The 27,707-nt window shown below is 37.7% G+C and overlaps 2 protein-coding genes across 4 annotated transcripts in view; one reads left to right on the top strand and one right to left on the bottom strand.

Annotated features, from left to right (window-relative positions):
* The window catches only part of MRPL13 (mitochondrial ribosomal protein L13), a 30,382-nt gene extending 2,913 nt beyond the window's left edge, over positions 1-27,469 (bottom strand). Inside the window, exons 1-6 of the mRNA XM_027645618.1 lie at positions 27,369-27,469; positions 26,746-26,869; positions 23,889-23,982; positions 22,261-22,321; positions 12,676-12,762; positions 12,211-12,332 (exon numbers count right to left, since the gene is read on the bottom strand). Coding sequence (XP_027501419.1) covers positions 12,211-12,332; positions 12,676-12,762; positions 22,261-22,321; positions 23,889-23,982; positions 26,746-26,869; positions 27,369-27,395 — 515 coding nt within the window. The 5' untranslated portion in view covers positions 27,396-27,469. The remainder of the gene's footprint in view (positions 1-12,210; positions 12,333-12,675; positions 12,763-22,260; positions 22,322-23,888; positions 23,983-26,745; positions 26,870-27,368) is intronic.
* Positions 27,470-27,480: 11 nt separating this feature from the next.
* Positions 27,481-27,707, top strand: part of MTBP (MDM2 binding protein) — a 30,776-nt gene continuing 30,549 nt past the window's right edge. For all 3 annotated transcript variants that reach the window (XM_027645614.1, XM_027645613.1, XM_027645615.1), the window contains exon 1: positions 27,481-27,612. In XM_027645614.1, the coding sequence (XP_027501415.1) occupies positions 27,549-27,612 (64 nt within the window). In that variant the 5' untranslated portion in view covers positions 27,481-27,548. The remainder of the gene's footprint in view (positions 27,613-27,707) is intronic.

Raw genomic sequence — 27,707 nt, 5'->3', positions numbered from 1 at the left:
TGATTCTGTAAATTCTCTCAACTTTTATCCATACTCACAGCTATCAGAAGACAAATACAGCTGATGTAAAATGCTGACAATCCACAGTCACTGAACTTTACAAAAGAGATAAACCTGCACATAGGACCAGTTCATAGGATCAGTTTTTATGATGGAGAACAAAAGGGTCTTAGTGGTCCCCAAAGTTATGGGGGTCCTGGTGGAAAACAAGCTGTCCATAAGCCAGCAGTGTGCCCTTGTGGCCAAGAAGGATTTGTAGCTCTGGATAGTCTTTTCATACCTATTATTTGAATGTAATGCAAATCACAGGCTAACTGTAGACTGTATATAAAGGATAAAATGTCCACTTGTGAAGAAACTGTTAAAGGCTGGATCCACAGAAAATACAAAATGTTGGTGGAATTAAGGATCAAATGGAAGAGTTATTTAAACTCTCAGAAAAAATGTGCTATACTTGAGGGATTCTGAAGATACCCTATATATCCAGGTTATTTTTTGTGATTTAAAATTGAGAGCAATTTGTGAAATCTCACTGAATCACAAAGCTGACTTACTCTTTCTCAAAATAAGAGCCATTCAGATATATTAAGATACTCAAAAGATTAGCTGGAGGGGATAATTCAGATATGTAAATGTCTCAGGTACCACTCACCCATAAAAGATTTGGGGGTCCTGGTGGACACCAAGTTGAACGTGAATCAGCAGTGTGCCCTTGCTGCCAAGAAAGCCAATGTCATCCTGCGCTGCATCAGGCTAAGTACTGCCTGCAGGTCGAGGGAGGTGATCCTGCCTCTCTGATCAGTGCTAGTGAGGCCTCACCTGGAGTGCTGTGTCCAGTTCTGGGCTCCCCAGTACAAGAGAGACATGAACACACTGCAGAGTCCAACTAAGGGCCACAAAGTTAATTGTGGGATTATGGGACTGGAGCACCTCACATAGTCAGGCTGAGAGAGCTCTGACTGTTCAGCCTGCAGAAAGGAAGGCTCTGGGGGATGTCCCTGATGTATACAAATACCTGAAGGGAGCGTGTGAAGAGGACAGAGTGGAGGACACTGACAAGACTGAGAAAATGGGCACAAACTGAAACACAGGATGTCTGAACATCAGGAAACACTTTTTTGCTATGAGAGTGACCAAGCACTGGAACAGGTTGCTCAGAAAGACTGGAGTCTCCATTCCATCCTTGGCGACAGTCCTGGGCAAATGGCTCTAAGTGGCCCTGCTTGAGCCAAGGGTTTGGACCAGATAACCTCCAGAGGTCCCAACTACTTAGTCCTAGCCTTTTGTACAATGATGCAGTTAAAATTGCTTTTCAGACAAAACTGTAACTGTGAAATCTGCATAGACACTGAAGACAGAATTTACAAGGGCAAACTTTAGCCCAAGGACGCAAGTCTTTTCAAGTCATCTCTAAAGTCAGTGAAGAAAGGCAGGACTTCCCCAGAATACTTTACTTAAAGATTCATTCTAGTTATTCCAAATGGAGCTTAGACTACCTGTTTGATTAATACTGAAATCTAATGATCATACATGTGCTTCCCTAACTACCCCCACCAACTCTAACATACACCACTTTGTGCAGCTGCATAAAGCAAGCTTATCTTTAATCTAGGTCAGTTCCCTGATTCTCCATTCTGTTGCCACACAAGCAGAATGGAAAGGTGGGAAAAGTGATGGATGATATTTAAAACCTAGCCTTTTTGCTGGAAAAAATGCTAATGAAGCTATGACCTCAGCCTTTGAATATCTCAGAGGGAAAACAGAAACTAACAGCACAGAAAGAACTACTTGTATAGTTGCAACTACGATGGGACCCCCCACTCCACAGAACATTCAATATTCTTTTCAGTGTGATGTGAAATGTCCTCTTCCAAGGGTATTTTTCCTGTCAAAGTGGACAGGACAGAGACCCTTTCCAATAGTTAAATGTGTTCAACTTTCAACTCCTGGAGTGAATATTTATTTCCATCAACTCTGAACAGACTTGCTGCACAGCTCCATCTTTATTAAATTCTTGTCAGCACATTCCAGCAATGATGTTTCCTTTTGCCTAGCAATGTTTTGTGGAGGTAAAACAGCCTCAGAAAAAATAAAATGAGGGGTGTATATGTGTGTGTGTTACTCCTTGAACACCAAGTCTAAGGGACCAACAGTCTGTGTGATACTGCAACTAATTTGATTTCAAAAATATATGGGACAGTTTCACCACCTTATTTCTCGGCAAGCAAGAGAACACCTTATAATACAGTCCTTACAGCAGACAGATGAAAAATAGCATTACTTACCTCATAGAAATAATAAGGTTAAGACTTTAGAGTAATATATGACAGTGTCCATTTTATATGTAAAGCAGTCACTTTACAATCCAATCCTTTAAAAATATTTTCTCTTAATTTTTAATAACTCAGAATTTTTAATAATTCAGAATACCTCTTCAAAACTACATGTCTTAACCCAAATTACTTTGTTTTTTAGAACTTCTAAATGCATTGGGATTAGCTATATATTTTCTACCATATAATGTATGGCAGACATCGCCCTTCCTTCTTCTTCAAAAAGAAGTTACACACCTGCCTAGTTTCTTCAACCACATGCTGCTGATAAATAGCACTTGATAACATGACCCCATCTTCTTTCAAACTCAAAACCCCTCGACAGTCATCTCTCCATAAACAATCCCTACCCACACTGCTTTGTTGATATTTTGCATTGTCTAATACTTTCCAAAACAAGTTGTATGAAGTCAAATTTCATGGAGTTAACTACAGTCATTTGTGTGCTTGCAAGCCTGCGTTAATGACTGCTAACTTATGTTTTCAAACGTGCCTCTGCTGAGGAATAGGACTGTCAGTGCTGCAGAAGAAGTGAGTGACCTGTCAATACCTGCTCTTGACTCAGCAATGCACACCTGGTGCGGAAACTTTGAAGATCTCAAATTGCATTTTTCTCTTCATCTGTGGGCAATTATCTCACCATTGGAGAACGTGACCCAGAGAGCTGGGGTTCCCTGGACTTTCTGCAATCTCACCAGCAAAAACAAAGAGTGTTCAGAAAGGATTTACCCTTGCTTCAGCACTGCAAAAGGTCAGTGCCTTAGGGCTAAGTAATGCCACGGGCTAATAAACTGACAGAGATGAGAGCAGTGGTACAAGAGCAAAAGTTGAAAAGGATAGACTTAGAATTCTGTTCAGATATTACTGCTCCCAGGAATGAGAGAAACCACTCCAGATACATTAACCCCCCCTAAAAATTAATAAACATCCTGTATGAAAGGTACATCCATCTCTTCCATTCACAGTCTTCACAATGCTCCCTATTACCTGAAAAATTTTATGTCTGGTAGGCTTCCCATTTGCATGGGTTATCCATCAAAAACTAAACCAATAAAGTATCAGTCTTAACTCACAGTTATTGAAATGTTTTAAGAGTAACTCATGCCAGAGAGTTTTAGGTCTGTGGCTGTTATGGTAGCTTTTTTCCCACTGGTGGTTTTTTTTTTCACTTTCCCCCACCCTGTTTCCTGCTGAACAGTGGAGAGTTCCCCAAACAACTGAAGGAGTCTTCAGCATGACTGTGTAGTTTCACAGAAGCTCTCCATGATTTTCTTACACAAATTTCAAGAATTTTAAGAAACATGGATAAAATCTCTCCAAACTTGGCTGAAACACGCAAAGAAATGTGGTTTAATTGGTGTTAAAGTACTTCTAAACTACCCCTACTTTTTTGTAAGTAGTTAACCAGTGATATCCACTGGGTGATAAATGTATCGTTTAGGAGAGTTTATAAACAGCACAGTTTCAAAGAGATGACAGATAGGGGAAGATCAATTAGTGAAAAGATTTTGTGGACTGATCATGCCACTTAGTATTTAGCCCTCAGCCACTCTTTGATCCAATTACTCTGTGGTAGGAGGCACGCTGGATCTGTATTACTGCAATGCTCTTCTTTGTAATTATGGAAATCACAATCATAGGAATGTGGAATTATTGCTAACTGATGACAGTCATTTGCTTACATAGGATAGTTCTGTGGCTCAGTTTTCATATTCCCTTATTAAGGGCAAGAGGTGGATTTTAGCCTTTTCTCATAAGAAAGGGTTCCAAATAATTCATTTTTGTATAAAACTCATGGACAATACACACAGCATGAAATCTGTGGTCCATCTGGCATGTATTTTAAGGTTAATTTATGAATAAACTATGAAATTTTGAGTATCTTAAGACTCCTTCTTATGGACAAACTTCAAGACCGAGCCAAGATTTACTGTAAACTCTAAAACAAAAGACATATATATATTTTTCAGGTACACTTTGCAAGTTGAGCCAAAGTCAATAGGTATTAGGTAAGTGCACTATAGCTAAAGGGCATTTTTGAATATATGTCACCTTTTTCACTAACCACACTAGTAAATCAAAAACCAAGGATTAGACATGGTTGTCATTCTCTGTAAAACCAAATTATGTGGTTGCACTCAAATATCAACAGTTTGGAGCTGGGGGGGGAGATGAATCATTTTTCTACTCAAGGTGTACCTACTAACCCAGGGTAGCTCTGTGCCTCTGGTAAAAAATCAGTGAAACAGCTAATGACATTTAAACTGTCATTAGATTTCCAATAACCACCGTGGCCTATCCTAAACCATGAACTTGTTCTGCCTGGGGCACAAGAGCCTTTTCCATGTTGGTGTAGTTCTCCAGACTATTATCTTGGCTAAAAAGCTTTTCTACAAGTATAACTAATTTTGCTTGGAGAATAAACCACAGTTAGAGAAGCTGCTTTTTGTAACAAAATAGTGTAAGAAAAACCAATACTGCTATGACAGTACAGCCATTGTGATTAACCCTCTTCTGCACAAACACTTAAGATTTACCTTTTGTGGTCCTCAGCTGCAGCTTATTTTCTTTTTTTCTACATAAAACTAGCACTTGCTTTAAGTTTTAACAAGTGTTCTTAAGTCAAGTTACCTAAACCAATGTTATATGCATTTAGGTACTCTTAGTGAAATTAAGAATGGCTTATTACAATTTAAAATAAAGTGGCCACAACCCAGTTTCTATAATAAAAAAATTATGCAAAACTGATCTAAGATGTTTAAAAATTACTGTAATTCCCAAATTTTGACGTGGATTACATTATTTCTGTCTGGAAAATGATTTAAGTTGAATCAATGCAAAGTACACCTAAATTTCATCTTGGTATGACAATGCTTTTTGCAAATGAAAGGTTTCTCTTTAAGTGATATATTCTGCTAAAAACTGTATGATTGTAGAAAGAACAGCATTGCACACTTGGCTTTGGACAAAGAATTACGTTATTCTTCAAATAAATAGAGGACTGGGTGAAGAAATGGTGAAATAATTTCCAGACTTGCTGTCAGCACCAGAAGTGAAAAAAGGAAATCTAGACATTTATAAAAGAGCAATTAAAAAATAATCTAACTCTAATTTCACCTGGGCAAGTAGTTCAACAGTATCATTTACAACCATTTTCCTACTGCTTGTCAAATTCCCATTAATTTAGTTTCTACTCTAGCATAGGAGATCAACAGATTTTAAGGGAAAGGAAAAGTAGCTTTAGAACTTTTTTTTTGGGAGCCTCTTCAGACAGCTCAAGTAAAAGGGCCCGGTTACCCATTCATTATGTCTGACCTTCAACTCTAGTTTTAGATAGAATGTAAGCTGCCCCCAGGTAAAGGGTATGGGAATCAGTAGCACTGATGTGTTTCAGGTATGCCAGAGAAAAGCCAGGAATTAATTTCAATTGGCTAAACAATCTGAACAGGAATTTGTTGGATTTTTAAGATGATTGAGCTACTGACCCTTCTCAATTAGTGCCCAGTTGCTGCCTGGAGTTAAAACCTCATGTAGGGGAGAGAAATTTGCTTCTTAAGTATCTGTGTGGCTTTTTGTCCACTGGAATTTAGATCCAGCTCTGGTAGTCTGAAGTGTGGGACTTGGTTACCTTCAAATCTCCTGTTAAACAAAATGCTACACAAAATCCCAATATATTTTTATGCCCTTACTATTAAAAAAAGTCACCAGTGATAGTTCCTAGATTTTACTGGGGGTTAATGATATCCAGTTAGTAAATGTAATTCTTAAAAAGAACCGAAAAAGCCACAGAAAATGAACTTCCAGAGGGATTCCTCAAAGAGTACATTGGAACAGAACTGGGCTATTGGCAGGAGAGCTTTTTCCTGGTTTATAGTTTGCTTTTAGGAAAAAGTAAGACCGGCTCCAGTCTTTTCTTACAGAAGTTTGTGTTGGCCACCTCTTCTCTCAGCACCGATACATGCCAGCCCTGCTTTGTGAGAGAAGATGAGCACCCAAGTTGGAGGGCCAGTACTTATTCCCCACAGCCCAAAGACAAGAACCAAATATTACCATGCAAGGCACTTGGAATTCAAACCCCAAAAAGCTGCAGCCACATTCTACAACTAAGCAGGAACTAAGAAAAAGACTGGAGAAATACTTATTTTACTAGTGATTTTTTAAAGGCTAATAAATAAACTCGAGATGGTCCTTATAAATATAGCTCAAGATCTCACCATCTCTGGAGGAGATCTTTATGGCTTTCTCTCTGCACTTCTCCATGTAACTAGAGTAACCAATTCCACAATTTTTCCTTTATTTATATTTCATTGTAGGAAAAAAAGCATTTTATAAACTTAGTAATGACTGCAAGTTATAATTTGTAACCACAACACATCACTGGAAATACTCCAAACATAATTTCTCTATGCAGTGAAGTGAGGTGTCTTTTGGTGTTGGCTCCTTGTGAAGTTATCTGAAGACATTAACAGACAAAAAAACTCATAAAAAAACCTGTCAGCATTTTGCATATATAAAAGTACTGTTCATAACATCATTTCAGCCACATAACCAGCATATCCCTGGCTTCTTCAGCTCTGTTACTCCATCCCAGAAATAATGTGGGTAACTAAAAATAGGAACCTACACTAGAAATTGTAGAATTGTGCAAGACAACAACTGCTGCAGCTCTTGTAAGAAAACAATCACAAAGGGCAGTTGTGGCTGAGAGGATCTCTAAATCCAGAAGCCTTTCTATTTACCAATGCCCACAAATTTGTTTGCTGTGAACATGACAGTTGGCTTCTGGTTGGCTGAGTCTGGCAAAGCTGGTTTTAAGGACACAAAACCAGGGTGGAACTGGAGTAGAAGTTATATTTAGCACAGAATGTGCATGAGCATTATCAGAGCCACCTGCAATTCACAGGCGTCCAACACGCTTGTGTTTCATCACCTACAAACTTTTCTTTCTAAGAACATTGTGATTCTCTGCTTTCAAAGCCCCAGAGTGTTGCTGATGAATTACCAGGAACCTTTGTGCCATGGCGTGGGGCTGACACGCAGTGTCAGTATTGGCACCCTGCCCAGCCCATGCTGCTCAGCTGAAACAAAATTACGGCTTCAGACCAGGTTCTGAATCCACTGCCTCAAAGCAGGATGTACAGATGGGGGTGGAAATCAGGCAAGTTACTCAGAAAAATAAACACTAAAAAGGTGTTTGGTTTTCTTAAACCAGATTTCAAAGTTTACAATACATCAAGTTTTCAAAACATCAAAAGTGTTCAAGAACTTTTCCCCCCGAAAGGACAAGGGAGGGGCTGTCTGGCCAGAGGGGAGTTCCCAGGAGGGCTGGCAGTGGAACAGGCCCTCAGTATGTGGCAGCCCCAGCCCCAGCACACTTCTTCAAATCAGATGGCTCTGCTTTCTTAAGGGAAACTCTCAGGAATGCATCCATCTTACTGGACCAACACAGAGCTGCTGTTCCATATATCTGGTAACATTCTTACTTAAATACTTCTTGAAAAACAATTTCCTGCCTTTAAAACTGTCTCAAAACATATATATGCCCAGACAGTTAAACAACTTTAAAATGGTATATAACAGGAAAAGTCACCCATGAATCTGATGTGTCCTTGCTTTTATGGAACAGAATTGTTTGCTTAGTCATATGTGACTGGTAAATTCTGTGATGATTTCTGTTTAAAACTCATTTAAAAAGACATACAATCTGAAACTTCAAACACACTTGAAATAATGGTTTCATTCATAGTACAAAATCGAACTTTGTCAAAGGAACCAGTTTTTGATCTTTTCCCCTTCGAAATATGTCTGGAAAAGACATAATTTAACTTTCTTGTATCTACATGGTTTTCCACCACACTTAACTTCAGACCAGTAGGAACCTCTGCACAAGCTGGAAAGTCGTTTGGTTCCCATTATGGATAAAAGGAAAGAATGCTCAAAGAAAGCCTCTCTGACTAGAAATATTCTGACATTTAATTCTCCACTTTCATGGAACAGGATCCTGCTTGATGTCCCATCATGAACTCTGCTGTGGTGGAAGGAGGGGTGATGGGAAAGCTCTCCACTCTGAACACCAAATGATTTGTCGGGTTTCCACACCAGACCTGTGCTTTCCTTAAAAACTGTTTCTCTGTTTTAGAGTTCCACGTGGATATTGCATATTTCTCTGTGGTGGATCAGTCTCCAATGACCAGCAAAACAGCCCTTAAAAACATATCTACAGCAAGACACTTAGATATCCAATGAGATTGTTAGCAGCACTGACCATGTTGTCTTCACGTTCCAAATGAAAATTATTTACATTATTATTTCAGATTAAAGAGAAAAAGGGTATTTTCCTCTTAGAACTAGTAATTTCTCATACAAATTCAGTTATTTACATTAATTACCTATTATCTATCTTATGGCTACTTTACATATGGTGAGGTACATTTCTTGGGTGTAAGTTTTATTGTAAAACTTTAAAGATTAATTTTCTATTTATAATTGTGTTTACCTGTATTTATAGCCTTACATACCTTTAAGCAAGGTATGCTTTTCAATTGATCTTTTTCATTAAAGCATACAGGTATTTTAAAAGGCTGATATCAACTATTTTTTTTTCTGTACAAAGAAGATGAACCACAAACACTGCTTCCCTGTAATTCTTCCTTTTTTAAAATCACTCTCAGAGGTATTTAGTTCCCATTTGAACCTCTACCCTTTGTTAAACAGGGTGGTCACCAGGCTCAGAACTTCATGGAAGATACATAATAATTAAAAACAAAAGTCACATAAGGCAAGAAGTTAATAATTAATAAAGCCATCTGAAGAAAAAAACTGAGTTTATAGCTTTTCTGCATCCTTCATTTTCTGGTTTATTGTAAGGACTACTCTTACTGCTTGGAAGCTATCTATAGCTTCTGCAGAAGCTCACATACCCAAGTCTACAACAAGGCTCTTTACATCCCAAATGCAGAATGCAGGACACAGAGGACAAGAACAGCCTACTCATTTTAGCACCATGTATTTGTTCTCACACAGAGAACTAAGATCCTAGTACAGAAAAACAATAGCCCAAGGAAAAGCCAAACAGGACTAACACTACTAGCAACCTGTGCACTGGGGTTTTTTAAATTTATTAAAATACTAATCTATTTTACTATCTGTGTTTGTTTACTTTCATCATACATAAAGAACCATAGAAAAATTTGCATCTGAAAGGACCACACTCCAAGCGGGACTAACTTCAACATTACATCAGGTTGCTCAGGAACCGTGTGGTGAGTTCAAAACATCTCCATGGCTGGAGATTCTAAAACCTCTCTGGGCATCCTGTCAGCTGGAAAGAATAAAATGATGAGGAACCCAAACAGAGAGTCATTTTTTCATTCTGAGATACACGTGTGTTTCTGCAATACTTGAATTTCCAAAAAATAACTCATGTTCCCTTCACGTTTCCTCTTCTGAAATAATGTCAGGTAGTTGTTTTTTTGGTACATCTCAAATGATCAGATTTATACAATGATATTTTAACTAACTTCACTTCGATTTGTTGAACAAATCTGTCTCCTTTTTTGACTCATTTTTAGAAGAATGTTTTTGCTAGATGCCCCTAAAAAGAATACGTAAATACTTAAATCTTTGTCACTTCTACAGTCTTTCAAAGGAATAATGCAAACACTACTTGTTCCATGGGTTCACACACTGAAAAAGCTCAGAACACAGCTAGATATGCATATATCCTTTCTTTTAGTGAGTTTGGTGCAAAGCTGTCTATTCTCAGACACTCCTGCTGGCAACAGTGACCGCTACAATTCACCTAGAATTGAGTCTCCTTTACAGACTTCTGTATTTTACCTACCACATCAGAAAGTTCTTTTACCAAATTTGCTCAATTCTTTATCTTTTATTTCACAACTAAGCCCTTCCCCACATAGCACTCTGAATGCTAGAGAATCACAATAATACACTTACTCCCTCAGACAGGAAAAGCATAATTATTTTTCTTACTATTTCAAATTGGAAACTCTTCCCAACATCAAAACTGCTAAAAAAAGTGAGCTGAAGGTTAAATTAAAACTTAGCTATCTGACATTTATATCTGAGATTCACAATGGTCTGGCTGCAGGCCAGAACAAGAAGCCTGAAATTATAACAGTGATGAGCCCTGAGGCTTGGGGAGAGACGGTAGATAACCATCTTCACTCTTACCTCTCTGCTAGGTCTTACCAGTTCCTGAGTACAGAAAAGAAGGTAGGACTTAAGTCCAACACAGCAAAGGTATGGTAGCAGTGTTAGATATGCCTTCCTGCCTTTAAAAGTGGCTCTAGACAGAGTAGCTGACTGAAGGGAAAATTCTGGCCTAGTTTCTCCACTCAAGAGTGTCAAAATTCTCCCAAACTCCCCTCTGTTTTTCCTACCTCACCCAGACCTCACGGGCTCCACTTCTCTCTGGCATTCTCTCACACTCATTTCAGACCCACTATTTCATTCCTCTCAGGTGCACCTATTCCTCTGGTTCTTCTCACCAGAGTACCCACTTGAGCTCCCCAGCCCTCCCATAGAAGCACTATGATCCCCTGAGCTGAAAGCCTCCAAATCTCCTGCAGCTGCAGGGTTTCTAAGGCAGCAGCATTCCCCCACCTCCATAATTGGCATGGAGTAAAAAGACTGTATATGGATAGCAGTTACCAGCAATCAGTCTGGATGATTCTGTAGAGGAGAGAAATATAAAAAAAGGGAATGATTATTTTCCCTGTGCTTTGAATTCCTCCAGAGGGAATGGTTCCAAGAAATGATGTGAGGGGAATTCTAGCTTCAATAGTGTTTGTACCTGCAGATTTTCCTCAAGGATCAACATGCTGAAGTAGCCTTCTCAATGCCGAGATGAAGATATTAGGAAACTTAGTTTGACAGCAATGACTAAATTAGATGGCATCAAGTTTACTTGTCCTCTGCCACACACACCTACGAGTCAACACAATTAAGGTGCCCCAGTGCTAAGGAGACGAACTCCACCAAGACTGTGGCAGTGACGGGGGACAAAGAAACGCATTTCAAAAGCTCTGGCAGCATAACACCATTTCCTTTGACAATACATATACTCCCAATTAGCTAGCTAAGTGTCAGCTCCCCACTCAATGCTAGATTATTATGAGAGAGTCTATAAGTATTAACATTAAAAACAGTTATACAAGACTATAACATGCCATATGACAGGAGAGGCTTATCAGCTTTACTCTAATGTACTGCAGAATTCTGGTCATTGATGCAGAGTCTGAATTTCTTCAGGGCTAGTCCACTGAAATCTCATAGGAACAAGGACATATCAGCATCTTCAACTCCATCCCATAGTGAGGATAAAAGCAAACATAACAATTTGTATAACTGATACAGGTTAGAAAACGTCAAACCCAATGAACCTGTTTCAGCCCTGAAGAGGACTTAAAGCATTTACTGGATTCTGTTCTCTTCAACACAGACTGTAACACAGTGCCTTGATTACACAGAACTGACACACAGACTTTGTTTTGGTGTCATCTAGGATGAGAAGCCTAAGAAAACTCACTTTTAATAAGCTTTTGAAAGCTTATAGAGCCACAGCTATGCATTATAGAGCATGTACAGCTCAAACTGGGTCATGAAGTTTTTTACTCATTTGGATGAAGTAAAGAGTCAAAAACATGATTTCAAGTAAAGCTTTTCTCATTAAAATAAAGGCCAGAAATACAAAAAGCTTACCAACCATTGTTCCTTGTTTTAATGATGGCCTCTCTCCAAAAAGAGATGACATAAACAGAAAAATCATTACTTTTTTTTCTTACTAGTAATGTGAGAGGCTACATAACACATATTCACTCAAAGTGTCCTTTAAAAAAAAATCTAAGATACTTACGGAGTCCAAACCCTTGGAAATGCAGCAATTTCTTCTGGTGTATATTCATCTAACCTCTTGGGGACTGCACGTGGCTGAGGAATCTCTTGCAGAAGGTTCTTCTGTATATCTTCTGGAATAACCTGAGGTAGGTGAGAACAGTCTTAACTATCTCATGGTTTAAAAAACAACAGCACTCCCAAAGACAGACCAAAATTTGTCAATACTACTGCATTCTTCATGTTAAGTGTCTGAACTAAATATAGAAGACAATCTCACACATGTCATGGATCTCATGGTTTTGTGAAATAATAAAGAAAAAAGCATCAATATTTTCAACTACATGTATATACACATATATATATTTAAAAAAATCAGCTTGGTTTTTTTTTCATTTACCTTCTTATGACACAAGTGCTATTGCTAACACTCCCTCTTCACCTCCAAATCCCACATGAATGAAAATGTAACTGCATGACTACTCACATCCTCTGGGAACAGGTGTAGCCTCTGCATCATAGTTCTTCTCTGAAGGTTTTTTGGAAGCATTCTATAAACAGTCAGTTTAACAATCTGTAGAAAGATAACATGGTAACAAATAATCAGACAGGTTACAGATAATATGAAAAGGTAAGCTGTGTTTCCCTCTGTCCATTCCATTAGTCACTAAACCATTTTGCAGTCACCTTCTTCCATGCTGAAGAACACATTCAGCAGGTGCTCTAGACTAATTTAAAAAGAAGAAATACTTACTCCCCATCATATAAAGAGTTACTCTGACAGCCATATAGAAAATTTCAGCTTAGAAAGTAAAGAGCTATATTTAGCATTGTGGACGATTGCATATGATCATTCAACTTCAAAAATAACTGAGAAGCTTGTGGTTCTACAATAGCTCTACAATACTCCATATTGTATTGCACATTTATATACACATATTATTGAGGAAAAAAATAAAATAGGCTCTGACACATTTCCCAAGTGTTCCCAGCAACTAGTTTAACAGTGTAATTTGCTGTGTTTGAAACTGCTTTATAATTAATGCTTTGTATCTTAAGCAAAGCTGACATACCAACACACTCCATTATGAACATACTATATCTATTTATAATGATTAGTTACAGATGAACAATCTCACTTCTGAGCATCAGGAATGAATAGAATTTGTACATCTACACTAAGTAATGAAAAGTAAACAAAGTTCAACAGGATTTTCTCTTGGACTCTAGTATAGATGCCTCTAATTTAAATACAAAACACATTGTTATGGAATTCACCCAGACGGGGAACATTTGTACACGTAAAACAAGCCACACAACTGTAAGAGACACAAAGGGTTTTACCAAGGACAGCAAAGCATTTAGAGGTAGATTTACATGCAATTCTATAGGTAAAATGTGTGCTCCAAGCCACCTGGACATAAACTATCTCCAAATCAGAAACTACCCAGGCATGCTTAGTGCAATGTTAAGCTCATGTCAATAAGACACACTGAAATGCAGGGCACTAAGCACAAACAAACCTTCCAGGCATCTGGACATTTTGAAAAGTGTATTGAGCAAAGTTGCTTTTTTAAATAACATTAACTAAAGGAATTCAATTGAAATTTTAGAGACAATCACTGAGTTCCCAGCTGGAACCATGTAGTTAAGACAGATTTTCAGGTGTTATGCAGCCAGTACCACAGATCCATGGTCAAATACAGTAAATCAAGATAACAGAAGAAATATATAGGTCAGGCAGAATAATCTATAATGTTGATACCTTCTTTAATAAAAATTAATAAGCATCTATTAAAAAACAAAGATGAAAACTAATGCTTTTGAGGGATAAAAACTATTCATGCTTGTACAGCAAACTGCAGTTTATTTAGGTCAATATATGCTTAGACAAAGGCAAGATGAAGACAGAAAATGAACCTGCACCAGTTTACTTCACTGAATGCTGAAAATCAAGTGAGACACCAAAATGATACAAGAAAATACATAGATATTAAAAGCCCTCTTACCATTAGTAATTTTCATTTTGTACGCTTATTTTCCTTTCTATCCAGCATTTTTCCTTATAGCAAATGAAAGATCAAAATACATCAGATCTAAACCAGCAATCCCAGAGACTTCACAACACATTGCCTAACTCTGGGGATTTTTTTCTTTATCTAAAAATTACTTTTAACTTCAGGCTCTGACAGGACCAGTGTTAACTTCTTAGACTAATAAACTGTACACACATGGTCCAACATGTGACCTTCGACCTATAGATACACAGAGCTAGTTATTTAATGATTTCAGTCCAATGAAAAGAGAGACTTTAAAATACTTTAATGAACATTATGTTCAGTATTTTGTTTCTTCAAACAACCAGTGTTCATGCCTGGTTTTTGATCTTCCTCTGCAGCATGTGGCACAGCCACCTGTTGAAATGAACCAGTGTGGCAGAACAGCTGGTCTGTTCTGGTTATAGATACTTCTAACTGGTGAATATGTTCTGATTTTTCTAGCCAAAAGAGAACAGTTCAGTAGTAAAAATGTGCTTATTAAAAAAAAGTCCACTCTGTAAAGAATGACTGATTTTATATGCTAAAGTTTTAACAATGAAAAAATACTTTCAATATTGTGTACAGTCACTGCAGCACTGACAATCTCAGGTTGCGACAGACTTACATAAAAACGGGGCTTGAAGAATGCTAATGGATAATGAATGATCATGGATAATCATTTACCCAATAATGGTTTCTGTAGGTAAGTATGCTAAACGCAACAAGCATGATCCAAAGCATGCCTATGGTACATCGGCCAATCTCCCTGCTGTTCAAGAACTCATCTGCCTTTCCCTGTCTTCTCACACATGCAAGAAGTTCATAACCACAAGGCCCTGCACAGAAAAATCATGCTCACATGAAGCAAAAACCACTTTTTACTGCCAGGAAACCATGGAGCCATAGAACGGTTTGGGTTGGAAGGGACTTGTGAAGGTCACTTAGTCCAACCCCTGCAATCAGCAGGGAAATCTTCCACTAGACCAGGTTGGGTCAAAGCCCTATCCAACCTGACCTTAAACACTTCCAGGGGTGGGGCATTCACAACTTCTCTGGGACAGCTGTTTCACTTTCTCACCACTCTCACATTAAAAAATTTCTTCTATATGTCCAATCTAAATTTAAATTTCTTTCAGATTAAAAACATCACTCCTTGTCCTATCACTACGGGCCTTGATAAAAAAATCTGTCTCTGTCTTTTTTATAGGTGCTGTTTATACACTGAAAGGTCACAATAAGGTCTCCCCAGAGTCCACCCTTCTCTAGGCTGAACAACTCCAACTCTCTCAGCCTTTCCTCATAGGAGAGGTGTTACATCCCTCTTATCATCTCTGTGGCCCTCCTCTGGACCTGCTCCAACAGGTCCATGTCTTGCCTGTGCTGGGGGCCCTGAGCTGGACACAGTACCCCAGGTAGGGTCTCACAAGGGCAGAGTAGAGGGGGAGAATGACCTCCTTCACCCTGATGACCATGCTGCTTTTGATGCAGCCCAGGACTTTGATTTACTGCAAGGTCATTAGTCCAGCTACGGAACAGAAGACCATACAGGGAGCCAGGACACAGAAAGCAGTGCTGGAAAACGACTGGCTTCCTTCACAGTAACTTCTGCCTCAAAGATTCTTCTATGAGCCAAAACAAATTCAAACCCAACTCCTGGAAAGACCAAGTTTACATCCAAGTCCTTGCCCAAAATTCTGCCTACACCCTCACTCTAACTGGTGTGATGACAAGACAAAGAAGCCAGTAAAGCACAGGCCTAACTGAGGTTGTACAAACTGCTTTTGCACCTAGAGTAAGGCTGTGTAGCAGAAAAGGCAGATAAAACCAGCAATACTTACAGGGTGTTAGGTAAGCAAGGGTTCTCACGTTACCTGAACATGCTCAAATTTTATTAAAAATACATCAACCCTAAATAAAAAAGTATGGAATTGCAAGAAAAAGTCTGCTACTGAACCCATGCAAAACCTAAACCCAGACTCCCTGAAAACACACATCAGAATGTGTTGTTTCTTTCAGGAATTAACAATAACAACAGATCTTTCTATATGCTTGTAATATACTTCTAATAAAGGACAAATATTATTGTTTTCTATGTGATTATGCTTACTTTGAACTATTAAAGTAACTAGAGTTTAATTTTACATGAAAGTTATAAACCCCAGTGATTTCTGTAGGATTTCAGACTGGTGAAGAGGTCTACCTACCCACAGGTTCAAGGCAACCTTGATCTTAGTTTAAAACTAACCAGCACAGTTTAACAGTTTATTCAGTTGTGTATGGATTCCTACTGCCTCCTCCCCCAGTCCTCTATCTTTAGTACTAGTAATGTGTAAAATTCCATGTCCTCATAAATACTCACTCCTAAAGACCATAACACTTTCTCCATCAGGTAAGGACATCCACCATCAGATGTATACAGATACTACAGCATTAATATTTGGAGATTTTCGTACTACTGGAATGCTGTTTGCCCCAGTTTCTTTATTACATTTGTCATCTTGAATATTGCAATATCCTTTTCCCCAAGTTTGCTAATTAATATACTCACAGCATAAACATGTTCTTAATAATAGTGACATGATACTATGCTTTTAGTTTCCAATTTAAAGGGCTAATTAGAAGGAAAGAAATCTGAAGGCAGTTCTATTAAAACTCTTGCCCTTTCAATCCCTTGCTGCATGTTACTACATTTTATGAGTACAAATAAATTAAAATGTATTTATTTGAAACACTGTGAGCCTTAAACATTTCAATTTTTGACAAGCTTTGGCTTACGTGCAACTTGCAGACTACGTCTAAGAGAGAACAAGTTCTGAGAAAGATTCTTTGCCAGATAAAACATACTTTAAAGATGAAAATCAACAGAGCAATACCACTCCTGGTACTTAGAAGCACAAAATAATTGGCTGAATTTCCAGGAGAAAGTCTACCATAACAGCTGAATTAAGTCCAATAATCAACAGGAAGCAATTCTAGAACATGGGAAGGACACAGTGCTCCAGAGAAAACAAAGTTTTTAATTACAAGGCATACCAAAAAAACCCTAGAAGAATTTCAGGAGATACACCAGTTTCTCAGAGGTACAGTTTGATACTACATCATCCTTCTACCAGTTCATGGTTTTCTGTTCTGTATACAATATTGTTCTTTTCACCACATGTTATAAAAACATACAAAGAACTTCATCTTTCTAGCTCTGACAGTTGTACAAGCAGTACAGCAACAGTGAATGTATTCCATGCCGCCATAAGAATCATTTGGTCAGACAAATTAAACTTCCACTGTATGCCATTTGGCTTTCCACTACTGTTCAGCACTTAAAAACACAGAAGTTTAATGTTTTCTTTAAATTAATATACTAACTTGCCTTGCATATTCAAATAAGGAACAGATTAAGATCTTTTTAATAGAAGTATTTATTTTTGTGTACTATGAAGCAAAAGACCAAGTCAGCTCTAAGACTAATTCAGATCACCTAGAGGTTTCAAGATAACATGTTCCATAACAATATTCTCTTCCCCATGCCAAACTAACTTCTGTGTGCGTGCTAAGCCAGACTTTGAAGTTTTGCTCTACTTAATTAAAAAACATTATTCCACAGTAATAAAAGAAAACCCTATTACATCTAGTGTTTCAGTAACTGGCTTGTAGCATGTACGTATTATTGTATCGAGTATCCCTTACTGATGCAAAGAAAATACGATCTCAAATACCAACAGCAAGATTTAACTGTGTTTTCTGTCTGAGCTTCTCTTCAAAAGACCATTATTATGCAGATACAATAGCAAGTCTATACGTGCAAGCAGTTGCTAAAGGGCATTCAAAAGGAGAATTAGAACATTTTAAGCCCCTTCCAATCAGTGCCAGCAGCTGAACAAACCAGAACCCTGACACCCCCGAGGCTCCCTCCCAGCACATTTCCACCGAGCTACCCTGCTTCACTTAATAATCTTCCCTATCAGGTAACATTCATTCTGAACAATTATTGCCCATTATTTCTCTGTCAAAGGTGATACAGCCTCTGAATACTGCAAAGGTCAGTCCTCTCACTGAGCACTTGTTCTTAGCCAAAGGTAATTTATTTTTTTTTTTTTTTTTTTGGGGGGGGGGTTTTTGATGCGCCCCAAAAAAAAAAAAAAAAATCAATCCAAGTTTTGCTTACCTTTCAAATTAGAAACAGAATAACAATTGCTTGAAAACTTTGTCCTGACAGGATTACTATCATGTTCTACAGATTAGATCTGTCAACATATTTTGCAGGCATTTTAATGAAGAGCTGTAATATTTTCCCAGAAAGTTTTTTCAAGTAATTTTTGTTCCCTCTCAAATCTGAGATTTAGAAGTACATCTTTTAGTCTTTCTGTATCAAGTAGTTAGTAGCCTAATTTTGCAAGTGCTGGTCCCATGCCTATCAGTGGTCTTCCAGCTAAACAAAACTTCTGCACGTTTTATCAAAAACAAACAAGAAAACCCCAAACTTCTATGAATTCCAAACAGCTGCATCTCACATCAAAGGGTTTATATGTTTCCTTTATTTTCAAAAGACTCTTGGCAAAAAAAATGCACCATACCTTTCAATCAGATTTTTCTTAGCAACCTCCAATGGAAATTAATGCTGCCTAATAAGCTTCTAAGGGATTATTCCTACCATACAGAATATTAGTATTATATTAAGTGAAGAACAGAGTGGCTGTTTCAAACTACAACAACAGTTATGGTGCACCTAAAGAACATATTTAATACTCTTGCATATGAGTGGTCCAAGAATTTACACTAAAACTAAGTCAGACAAATAAAAGGCTGAAATATGAAGAAGCTTTTTTTTTTCAATAAGCACTTCCTAAAGTAGCCCAGCACACTCCAACAGATCACAGCTATCCAGAAGAGCAGACAACTGAAAATACTAGAAATTTTAAACAGATTCACAGATACTCCCCTCCTTGTGCCACCCAATTTAATTCACAGGTATTAAAGGTAAAAATATGTTAGACTATGTACTTTTGTATCTTTTTTGCCATTTTTTCCCTTCCATAAAACCAAATTTTTCTGAAGTGCTGAAAAACTTGGCACAATGAACACAGAACTTTAAGCTCTATACAAAACATGAACTATGCAGACCTCTTTTTGTATTCCCTGCCCCATATTAACATAAAATATACTTAGCATTGGGAAAAAAAGTAATATTTTGTCAATCTCAGAGACAAAATTATACATTTGAGATTAAACATTTATGATTGGACAGATTGGGTTTTTTATTCTTTTCAACAAAGAAAAAATGCCACGGACTACAAATGGTTGCCATGGAAGGCTTTCAAGACGTGTCTGGAGAAATCTCCAGCAGCGTTATGTGACATAATAGCTGACATTACTTTGAGTGGGAGATTGGACTAGAGATTTCCTGAGACTCCCTTTCACTTGAACCATCCTATGACCCTATGAAAAAAGGCACATGTACATTCAAATTCAGCACAAATCCTTCTGAAGCAATACCTACCACCTGCAAGGAATACAAAACTTCAAAGTCAGTAGGATAGATACAATGAGGTCAAGTTCCATTAAGTGTGAATATCAGATCATCATCGTGTGTTCGTAACTTGTGAAGGAAATAGAAATGATCAAGGGTGATACTACAGTAACCTTGTCTAAATTCTGACAACTATACTTACAACTTTTCAGCCCCCCACGAAAGCATAAACTACAGCATTTTGCATTAAATTACTTATTATAATCTTTTTAATTAGTTATTAGCTGTGAAGCAGGTTTTCCTAAAAACAGTCTCTCTGTATACTAGAAAAAACTATAATAGAAAAATATTTATCTTGGGGATTTGTATGTTTGAATTCAGATATATGTAAGTAAAGACAATGCTAAGCAGTATTGCAGTGCTACTATAAACACACTCTTCGAGTCTCATATAAAGTGAAAAGAAGTCATATCCATTGCAAAATCTCTATGTAGCAAGATTACAACATCCTCTTCCTTGGAAGTAGTTTCCTCCATTAATTTACTGCCATAATTTCTCTAAGAGCACTATTTCCAAAACCAGTGTTGACTCATCTAATGAAGCACTACCAGGATGAGCTAGTAGGAGTCATTAAGTCCAAGGGCAGAGAAAATGCAGTAGCCTGTAACACTTTACAGAATGAAGACTTTGATGCCACAGGAAGATACAGTCTGCTTCCTACAACCTACCTAATTCCACTGGCTTCCCAGGAATTGAATTTCACATGATTAAAACGATTAAGAGAAAAGAAGTGAAATACAGTGATTTATCGAAACCTCCACATTAACTATGTATCATGATTTCAAGATCCATATCTTACTTAGGCTAGGCATTGTTCTCTTTACAGTACTACTTTTTCAGGTTTTAAAAGCTGCTTCCAAAAATAAAACCTGTTAGTAAAACACCATCACAATTTCCATCACTGTCATATCCCAATGTATTTCACGCCAAAACAATTCAACTAGTAAATAAATACAACAGCTACACATACAGAGCGTATCTTGCCAAATTACCATCCACTGCTACTAATTATGACAAAAACACATCTGAGATATCTTTATGAGAGGGACATCTGAATGCTTCATCTTAAATAGAATGATAGAGTTAATTGCTGAGGACTCTCCACAATTCTGTAAAAAAAATAGCGTCTCTCATTAAATTAGACCAAGACTTGAGCCACATCACCATTTGCTGAGCCTCTGTCCAACATGCCTTAGTTTTTGGCAATGCATCTAATCCTCCTCTGTTTGCAGAGAAATTCATCTATGAGTTTGGCAAGAAAAGAGGTATTTCAAAATGAATGCCAGAAGGTAATTTATAGAACATCCAGTTCTCATGCCCCAACAAACAAGTTGTGTTACACTGCCTCCCAGTGCACAGCATCTGCCCGAAGCTCAAATGAAATGGGTTGAAAAATCCATTTTAGACATGGAACTACCAGCAATTCCCAAAGGAATTACAACTATCTTAGAGGTTGTTCACAAAAGCATTTAAGTTGTTTTGAAAAAAATTCTATACAGAACATAATAATAAACTGTAGGATATAGAAACTGCAATAGCAAAAAAAAAAACCAACAAAACAGGCAAGTTCATATGGATTAGTTTTTTTATTGATTACTTGCTCAACATCTTGAATAAGGCAGTCTTGGGACAATCCAGGATTTCTAAATCATTGATAATAAGTAACTGACAAAACCCAAGAATTTTGCAGATATAATTTCTCTAGGAAAAGGAAGAAGCACTTTAATATTTTATATATAAGGTGACTCAAAAGCATTTCAAAATTAAAATTAAACATAAATATCTATTAATCTCTGTGGGCCTCAAATCATGTTCTGAAACATTAGTACTTATTCAATACTCCAATGCCGACCATTCAACACCTTAGTAAACATAATTTCATAACTGTGTAAGTCAATGTACCAAATTGTTCATATCTTCCTCAATTTTTTAATCAGTACAAACATATGAACACTGATGTTCAGGATTTATAACAGTCTAACACAGACAGTTAGTAAAGAGGTTTACATTCAACGTAATCACCATTTCCAGTTCTTTCACAGACCATGAACGCACAGCATTGCAAAACAGATTTTAAAAAACACCATCAATTAACAAAACCTACAGCTGAATTTTACTGGGAGAAATACACAGGTGCACCTTCTAAGATTTTTAAGATTAGCATTATTCCTGCTGGGTCTTAAAAAAGCAATAAAGTCGTTAAGCTGAAGCTTAGCTAAGTCAAATTTGAGGCAGTTCACTTATGAGAAAGGTCAGGCCCCTGAAACTAAAAGCAAGTGAGTAAGTGGAAAATTAGTGAAGCAAAACAACGAAAATACAAATTACAATCTAACCCCGAAAACATGTTGTTTACAAAAACGGTATCACAAGTCAAGCTTTTAAGAATGATTAGCTGAATGTCTGTAATTCAGCTTTAGAGATGCAGGTAACTGATCCCATTTGTTTAGGGGAGCTAATTAACTGAAAAAAAAACAGCTTCACAAATGGAAGGGAAGAAGGGGAAACTTACAGCAGTTGGATCCTTCAAGTGGAGCTGAGTTGCTGTCACTTGTTTGAAACCACCAGGATAACTAGAAAAACAGAACAAACATAAAGGTGAATTCTGCATGCTCAAGCACAACGTTAACACAGGTACCACTACATCTTGAACAACAGTGTAATGGTACTGGAAGCCCTCAAAAAAGGAAGTTGTTCTCATGAGGTCAAAAACTGTATTTTATTTGAAAGATTCTATCCTGTCAACTATCCAAGTTTAACACCATTTCTAATTTCTTATTTATTCACTTGAGTATTAAAAAGCCTGTGCTTCACAACCAGATGGATATATCTCTAAAACTGCTTATTAAATATACCACAACAGCTACAGAGTACAATGGGAGTAAGATATGCAAAACTTGGAAATATTTCCAGACGATCAAGACTCACAACTAGTCTGTGGATGACATACAAGACATCCATATTGAATAGTATTTATTATTTTCTTACTATTTTAAATAAACCTTAGCAAGACTTGGCATATCTACAGTTGTAAAATTTTACTTTTATTGCAATGGATCCATCTGTCTAAAGTCTATGGGATATGTTGAAACTGCACTAATTCATATTTATGCATAAGCTTTAAATCAATGATAGAGTGAAGTAAGAAATTACATGGAAGTCAGGTAAAGCTGGGTTTCATTTTGATTTAACTATATTATTAGGCATCAGTCAAAGTGAAATGAAAATAAGCCCAGCATCAATAAGACATGTCCACAGGGCTGCATGGAATTAAGTGTTAGTTTTAACGGTACAGTTCTCCTGCAAGTGCTTCAACTTACACATCAGTTTTTAGTGAAAATTTTAAGTCATAGGGGGAGTGGAGAAAAAAAAGCACACATTTATTTCCATCAGCTCTTAACAAGAATTTCTCAGTAATTCAGCAAAGAAATTTCAGGATTGCAACATTAGCACCAGCAAAATTAGCTTTTTCAACACGATTTATACATCTCCCAAATGGATACATTTTGACACTTAGAGATTGTTATTTATAGTAGTATCATTGTATAAAAGAGGAGCACTGAAAGGATCACTGCCACACTGTCTGTAATTGATTATTGTGCTCCCATCTGTATACAAGTTATGTCTGCCAGAATAATATATTGTACACTACTGTCTGCAACAACGTAGTGTATATCAGTACATCTTGAGAGCATTTCATTTTTTACTAGTTTTCCCAATTTTTTTCATTGTCTAATAAATTTTATTTATATTTTTATATAAAATAAATATGCAGTGTCAATAGAAATATCTTATTACACACTAAACAGAACAGTCCAGATCATTGGGTCCAGAGGTTCATACAAGACACAACCTGGTTCACCAAATCTGTTTACTTATTCAATTGCTCTAACTACTCTTGAGTTAAATTATGTCCCTAACAACACTGGGGATAAAAAAAGGAAAGAAAAGAAAAAAAGGAAGAAAAAGGTTTGTATCATTTTAAACATTGTAACACATGCAAACAAAAACAAAACCCCCCCAAAACCATAAGTAGGAATTCCCTTTTGAACCAATATGCTATAAAAAGACTTTTATTATCAAGAAAATATGACATTAAATTTATTACAAGCTCATTTGATTATATACTATAAATCTTACCCAGTGTGTGAAGAATATACTTTCTGCTCCCATTTGTTACCAGAGAAGGCAATATGTCTTGTATTTATTATGACAACGTGATCTCCACAGTCATCTACAAGGTTTAGAAATAAGTGAAAAATATTAAAGACAACCATAGGGGAAATCAACCAAAACAACAGCTATTATGTGTGTGATACATATGTAGTAGCACATAAACACACATTTCATAAAGCTGAAATTTAAAGATCTGAGCTTTTTGGGTCACACCATCCAAATCAGCACTTAAATACCAACCTTAATTACAACATTTTTTAGTACTGTCAGGTTAGAAGGCAGGTGAGAAGTAAAATACCACCAGACTACATAATTAAATCATTGCAATTATTCAGCTAAGATCTGGAAATGTGGCTTACAGGCAAGTGTATTATTCTACTCAACACATTATGCTGCATATGTACCTATCTTTCAAAAAAAAAAAAAAACCAGGGAAAAAAAGATTAGTTCCAAATGATGCAAAATATTTATTTTATTCCATAAAAACAGTACCTATGTTTACTGAAGGACTGAACATTTTGGGTAAGTAAAATAATTCTATCAAATAATTACACTCTAGAGCTAAATATATAAAAGAAAAAAAATATTTAAGGTTGGGAGCAGGAGGAGGGAGGAGGGAGAAAAGCCCTAAAAAATCCTCCAATAGCTCTGTTGGGAAAACTCCCACATTTTCATCAATCAAGCAGAAGTGAATGTTACAGCACATACACATGTTTAGAGTTATATCAGCAACTTTAACATTGAAAGCTTTTTAAGTGCAAAGTCTATAATCTATCACCCTTCCCAAAACAGTTATTTTACTAGATCTTCTATACTAATAAAGTGCTAATAAAACCCAAACTATCTCAAAAATATCATATAAATATGAGAAAAGATGTAATTTTTCATTTCAGAAGTAATGATCTTGAACAGCTGTATAACCCATAACCACACATTCAATCAGTTGGAAAACCATTTCTCCAGGGGTCACTCTCACTTGCATCACCATATTAGAACACAAGTATTTGAAGAGAGTCACTTGATTAAAACATTTTTGAGTAGATAACAAAGCAGCTGTACAAAGCAGGGCTTAAATTGAGCATGCATTTTTTTATAGGAGCACATAATTAATTTATGCAAGTTTCACACCTTATTTAAGTTTTTTACAATTTTTTAATCTTGTATTCTTTTAATGCAATTTAAACATCTTCACTGACAGTTCAGCTCTGGAAATACTGTGTGTCTACATAAATATCTGGGAACGGACACTGGACTTTGTGTCTTTTTGGGTTCTTTTGTTGGGAAGATGACAGAATAAGCTCATCTAAAGAAATTTTTGCCAACAGTTTTCCACTTGCATGAACACCAAATTAACAATCTGGATACCAAATTAAAAACAAAACAACAAAAACATCCCTACAACGTTATTCTGTCTAAGGAATTTTTATCTCAAAGACACTAAAAGATTTGTTAGTTCAGACAAAAGAAAAAAAGTGTTAAGTACATCAACCACGAATTTTTGCATATTTTGCTCTCATAGGGAATATCAAATGTCTCAGTAGTAGTTACCTCTCAATGTCAATCTTGTGTGTAATGCGAATTTAGTACTGATTTATAGTATACTTCAAACCAAATACAGTTACCCTTGAAATGACTTTCCAGGACTCTATAACTTCATGGACACAGAACTGCCAAAGTCTTTCCCACAGGAAAATCAAAAACTTCCTCTCAGCATCTGCTTTGTTTTTCAGATAGCCTTAAGTCTCCAGTGACATCTTGTGGATACCACAAAATTTGCAGCAGCAGAACTCAGGTATTTAAAACATCTTTAGACAACTACAAATCCTACCTTCTATTATGAAACAGTTGGAATATAATTTTAGTATGTACATTTCACATGTATGAACAAACTTCAAGGTTTCCTTTATGTTTCAGTAATATCTCTTGAAAAATCTGCATGGGTGTTAAAGGAAACACTGTACCAGCAGTATGAGGGATCAACCTTTTACTATTTACAAAACACTTATTCCTGTGAGACAGGCACTACGGTACTAAAAGTAATGAACAATAGCACAGATACCCTGTTACTGCTGAATCTTCTAATTTGTAGGAAAGTAAAATTATTGTTTTATTTAAACAAGAAGATATTTTTCAACAGTGATTATGTCTCCCATAGTCATTGTCGCAAGGTTCCAGCCTGATCATCACAAAACGTTTGACACAGGAAGGGGCCTCTGAAGGTCATGACATCCGACTGCCCTGCTAAAAGAAGGGCATTTTTTTAAAATCTCCAAAGATGGAGACTCCACAACCTCTTGGGCAACAACTTCCAGTCACTCTCACAAATATGTTTCCTGATGTTCAGAGGGAACCTTCTCTGTTTCAGTTTGTGCCCACTGCCTCATGAAGACATAACTTTTCTGTACCTTATTCAGAATGAAGAAACACTCCAAGACTGTGGTGCTGTGTGCATACTGAAAGGCAGCACTCAGAAAATCTAACCAAGAATTGCATCAGTGTTTCATTATGTGCACTGCATTTAAAATCAACGCAATGAAACATGTTTTGATGTTTTTAAAATAATGAAAGCACAACCCACTGTAATTCAGCTACTTAAAATAAATTATAAATTCATAACATGCTTGATATGCACTGGTAAAGAAACAACATAAAGTTGTAGAGGGGTGTGATAAAAAAGGTGAGAAAGAAAACTAATTAATTTATAATTTACAAGCAATTGAAAAATGTAATCTTTTACATCAGGCTTGATTTTAAAACTGAAATTGGAATAAACATACAAGTGAAAGAAAGCAAATTTGCTTCCAACCACTGCAACACTCACTTAGTGCATGATAAATAGGTTTATGTTTGCCTTCAAGTCTCATTACAGTCGCAGCTGCTATTTTTCCTGGGGGCTGCATCTTCGCATCCAGGAGGTACCAGGCTCTGCCAAAAGTGGCCCATTGCTGAAGAAAAAGAGAGGTAGTACTTAAAACAGTAAAAGCTCACACTACCATAACCTAGCTCCTTTAATTAAATCAACGCTTCTTTTACACTCAAAAATACTGGAAGAAATTAATACCATCGACATCCCCTTAAAATAACCTTTAAAGGGACGGCGCACCACGATACAGAACGATGTACATGTGTAACACCACTGAAAGGTTACAGGCCCTGAGGGTTTCGTTTCAAAAATGCAGATCTCCTCCTGGAAGCACCCATTATCGCTATTCGAACTGTAACATCGCTGCAGGATATTTAATGCCCAACGTCCCCGTCCCGCCCGGTGAAGGGCACAGCTCCCCCAGGCAGCTCCCGGGCCGCGCACAGCCCCGGCCGCTGCGGGGATCCCTGTCCCTCGGACGTGCCGCACACGGCGGCTCCTGCCAGGGGAACCCTCAGCACCGACACTGGGGCCTGCTGACCCGCTCCCTCACGGCCCCGGGTTCCGAACGCCCGGCTCACCTGGGCGGCCTTGGTGTAACTCGCCATCCCGCCCCGCGCCGAGGGTCGGGAGCGCCGGGGCCGCCGCGCCCGCGGGAAGCGGAAGCGCTGCCCTGCGAGGGGCGGCGCCCGGGCGGCAGCGCGGGACCTTCGGAGCGGCCCCGGCCCCGGCCCTGCTCCCGTCCCGGTCCCCGCCCGGCCATGGACCGCTACGTGCTGCTCCTGAGCTGGGGGGAGCGCAGGGCCGCGGGCGGGCCCGGACCAGGTACGGCCGCGGGGTCGGGGCTGGGGCCGCGGGGCCCGGCCGGGCGGGCCCTCCTGGATCCTGCCTCCTTGAACCCCTCCTGGATCCTGCCTCCT

Source organism: Corapipo altera, unplaced genomic scaffold, assembly GCF_003945725.1.
Source record: "Corapipo altera isolate COAL_440 unplaced genomic scaffold, ASM394572v1 51, whole genome shotgun sequence".
In the NCBI taxonomy this organism is placed as follows: domain Eukaryota; kingdom Metazoa; phylum Chordata; class Aves; order Passeriformes; family Pipridae; genus Corapipo; species Corapipo altera.
Note: the sequence above shows the minus strand (reverse complement) of the source record. Positions and strands in the feature narration are given on the sequence as shown.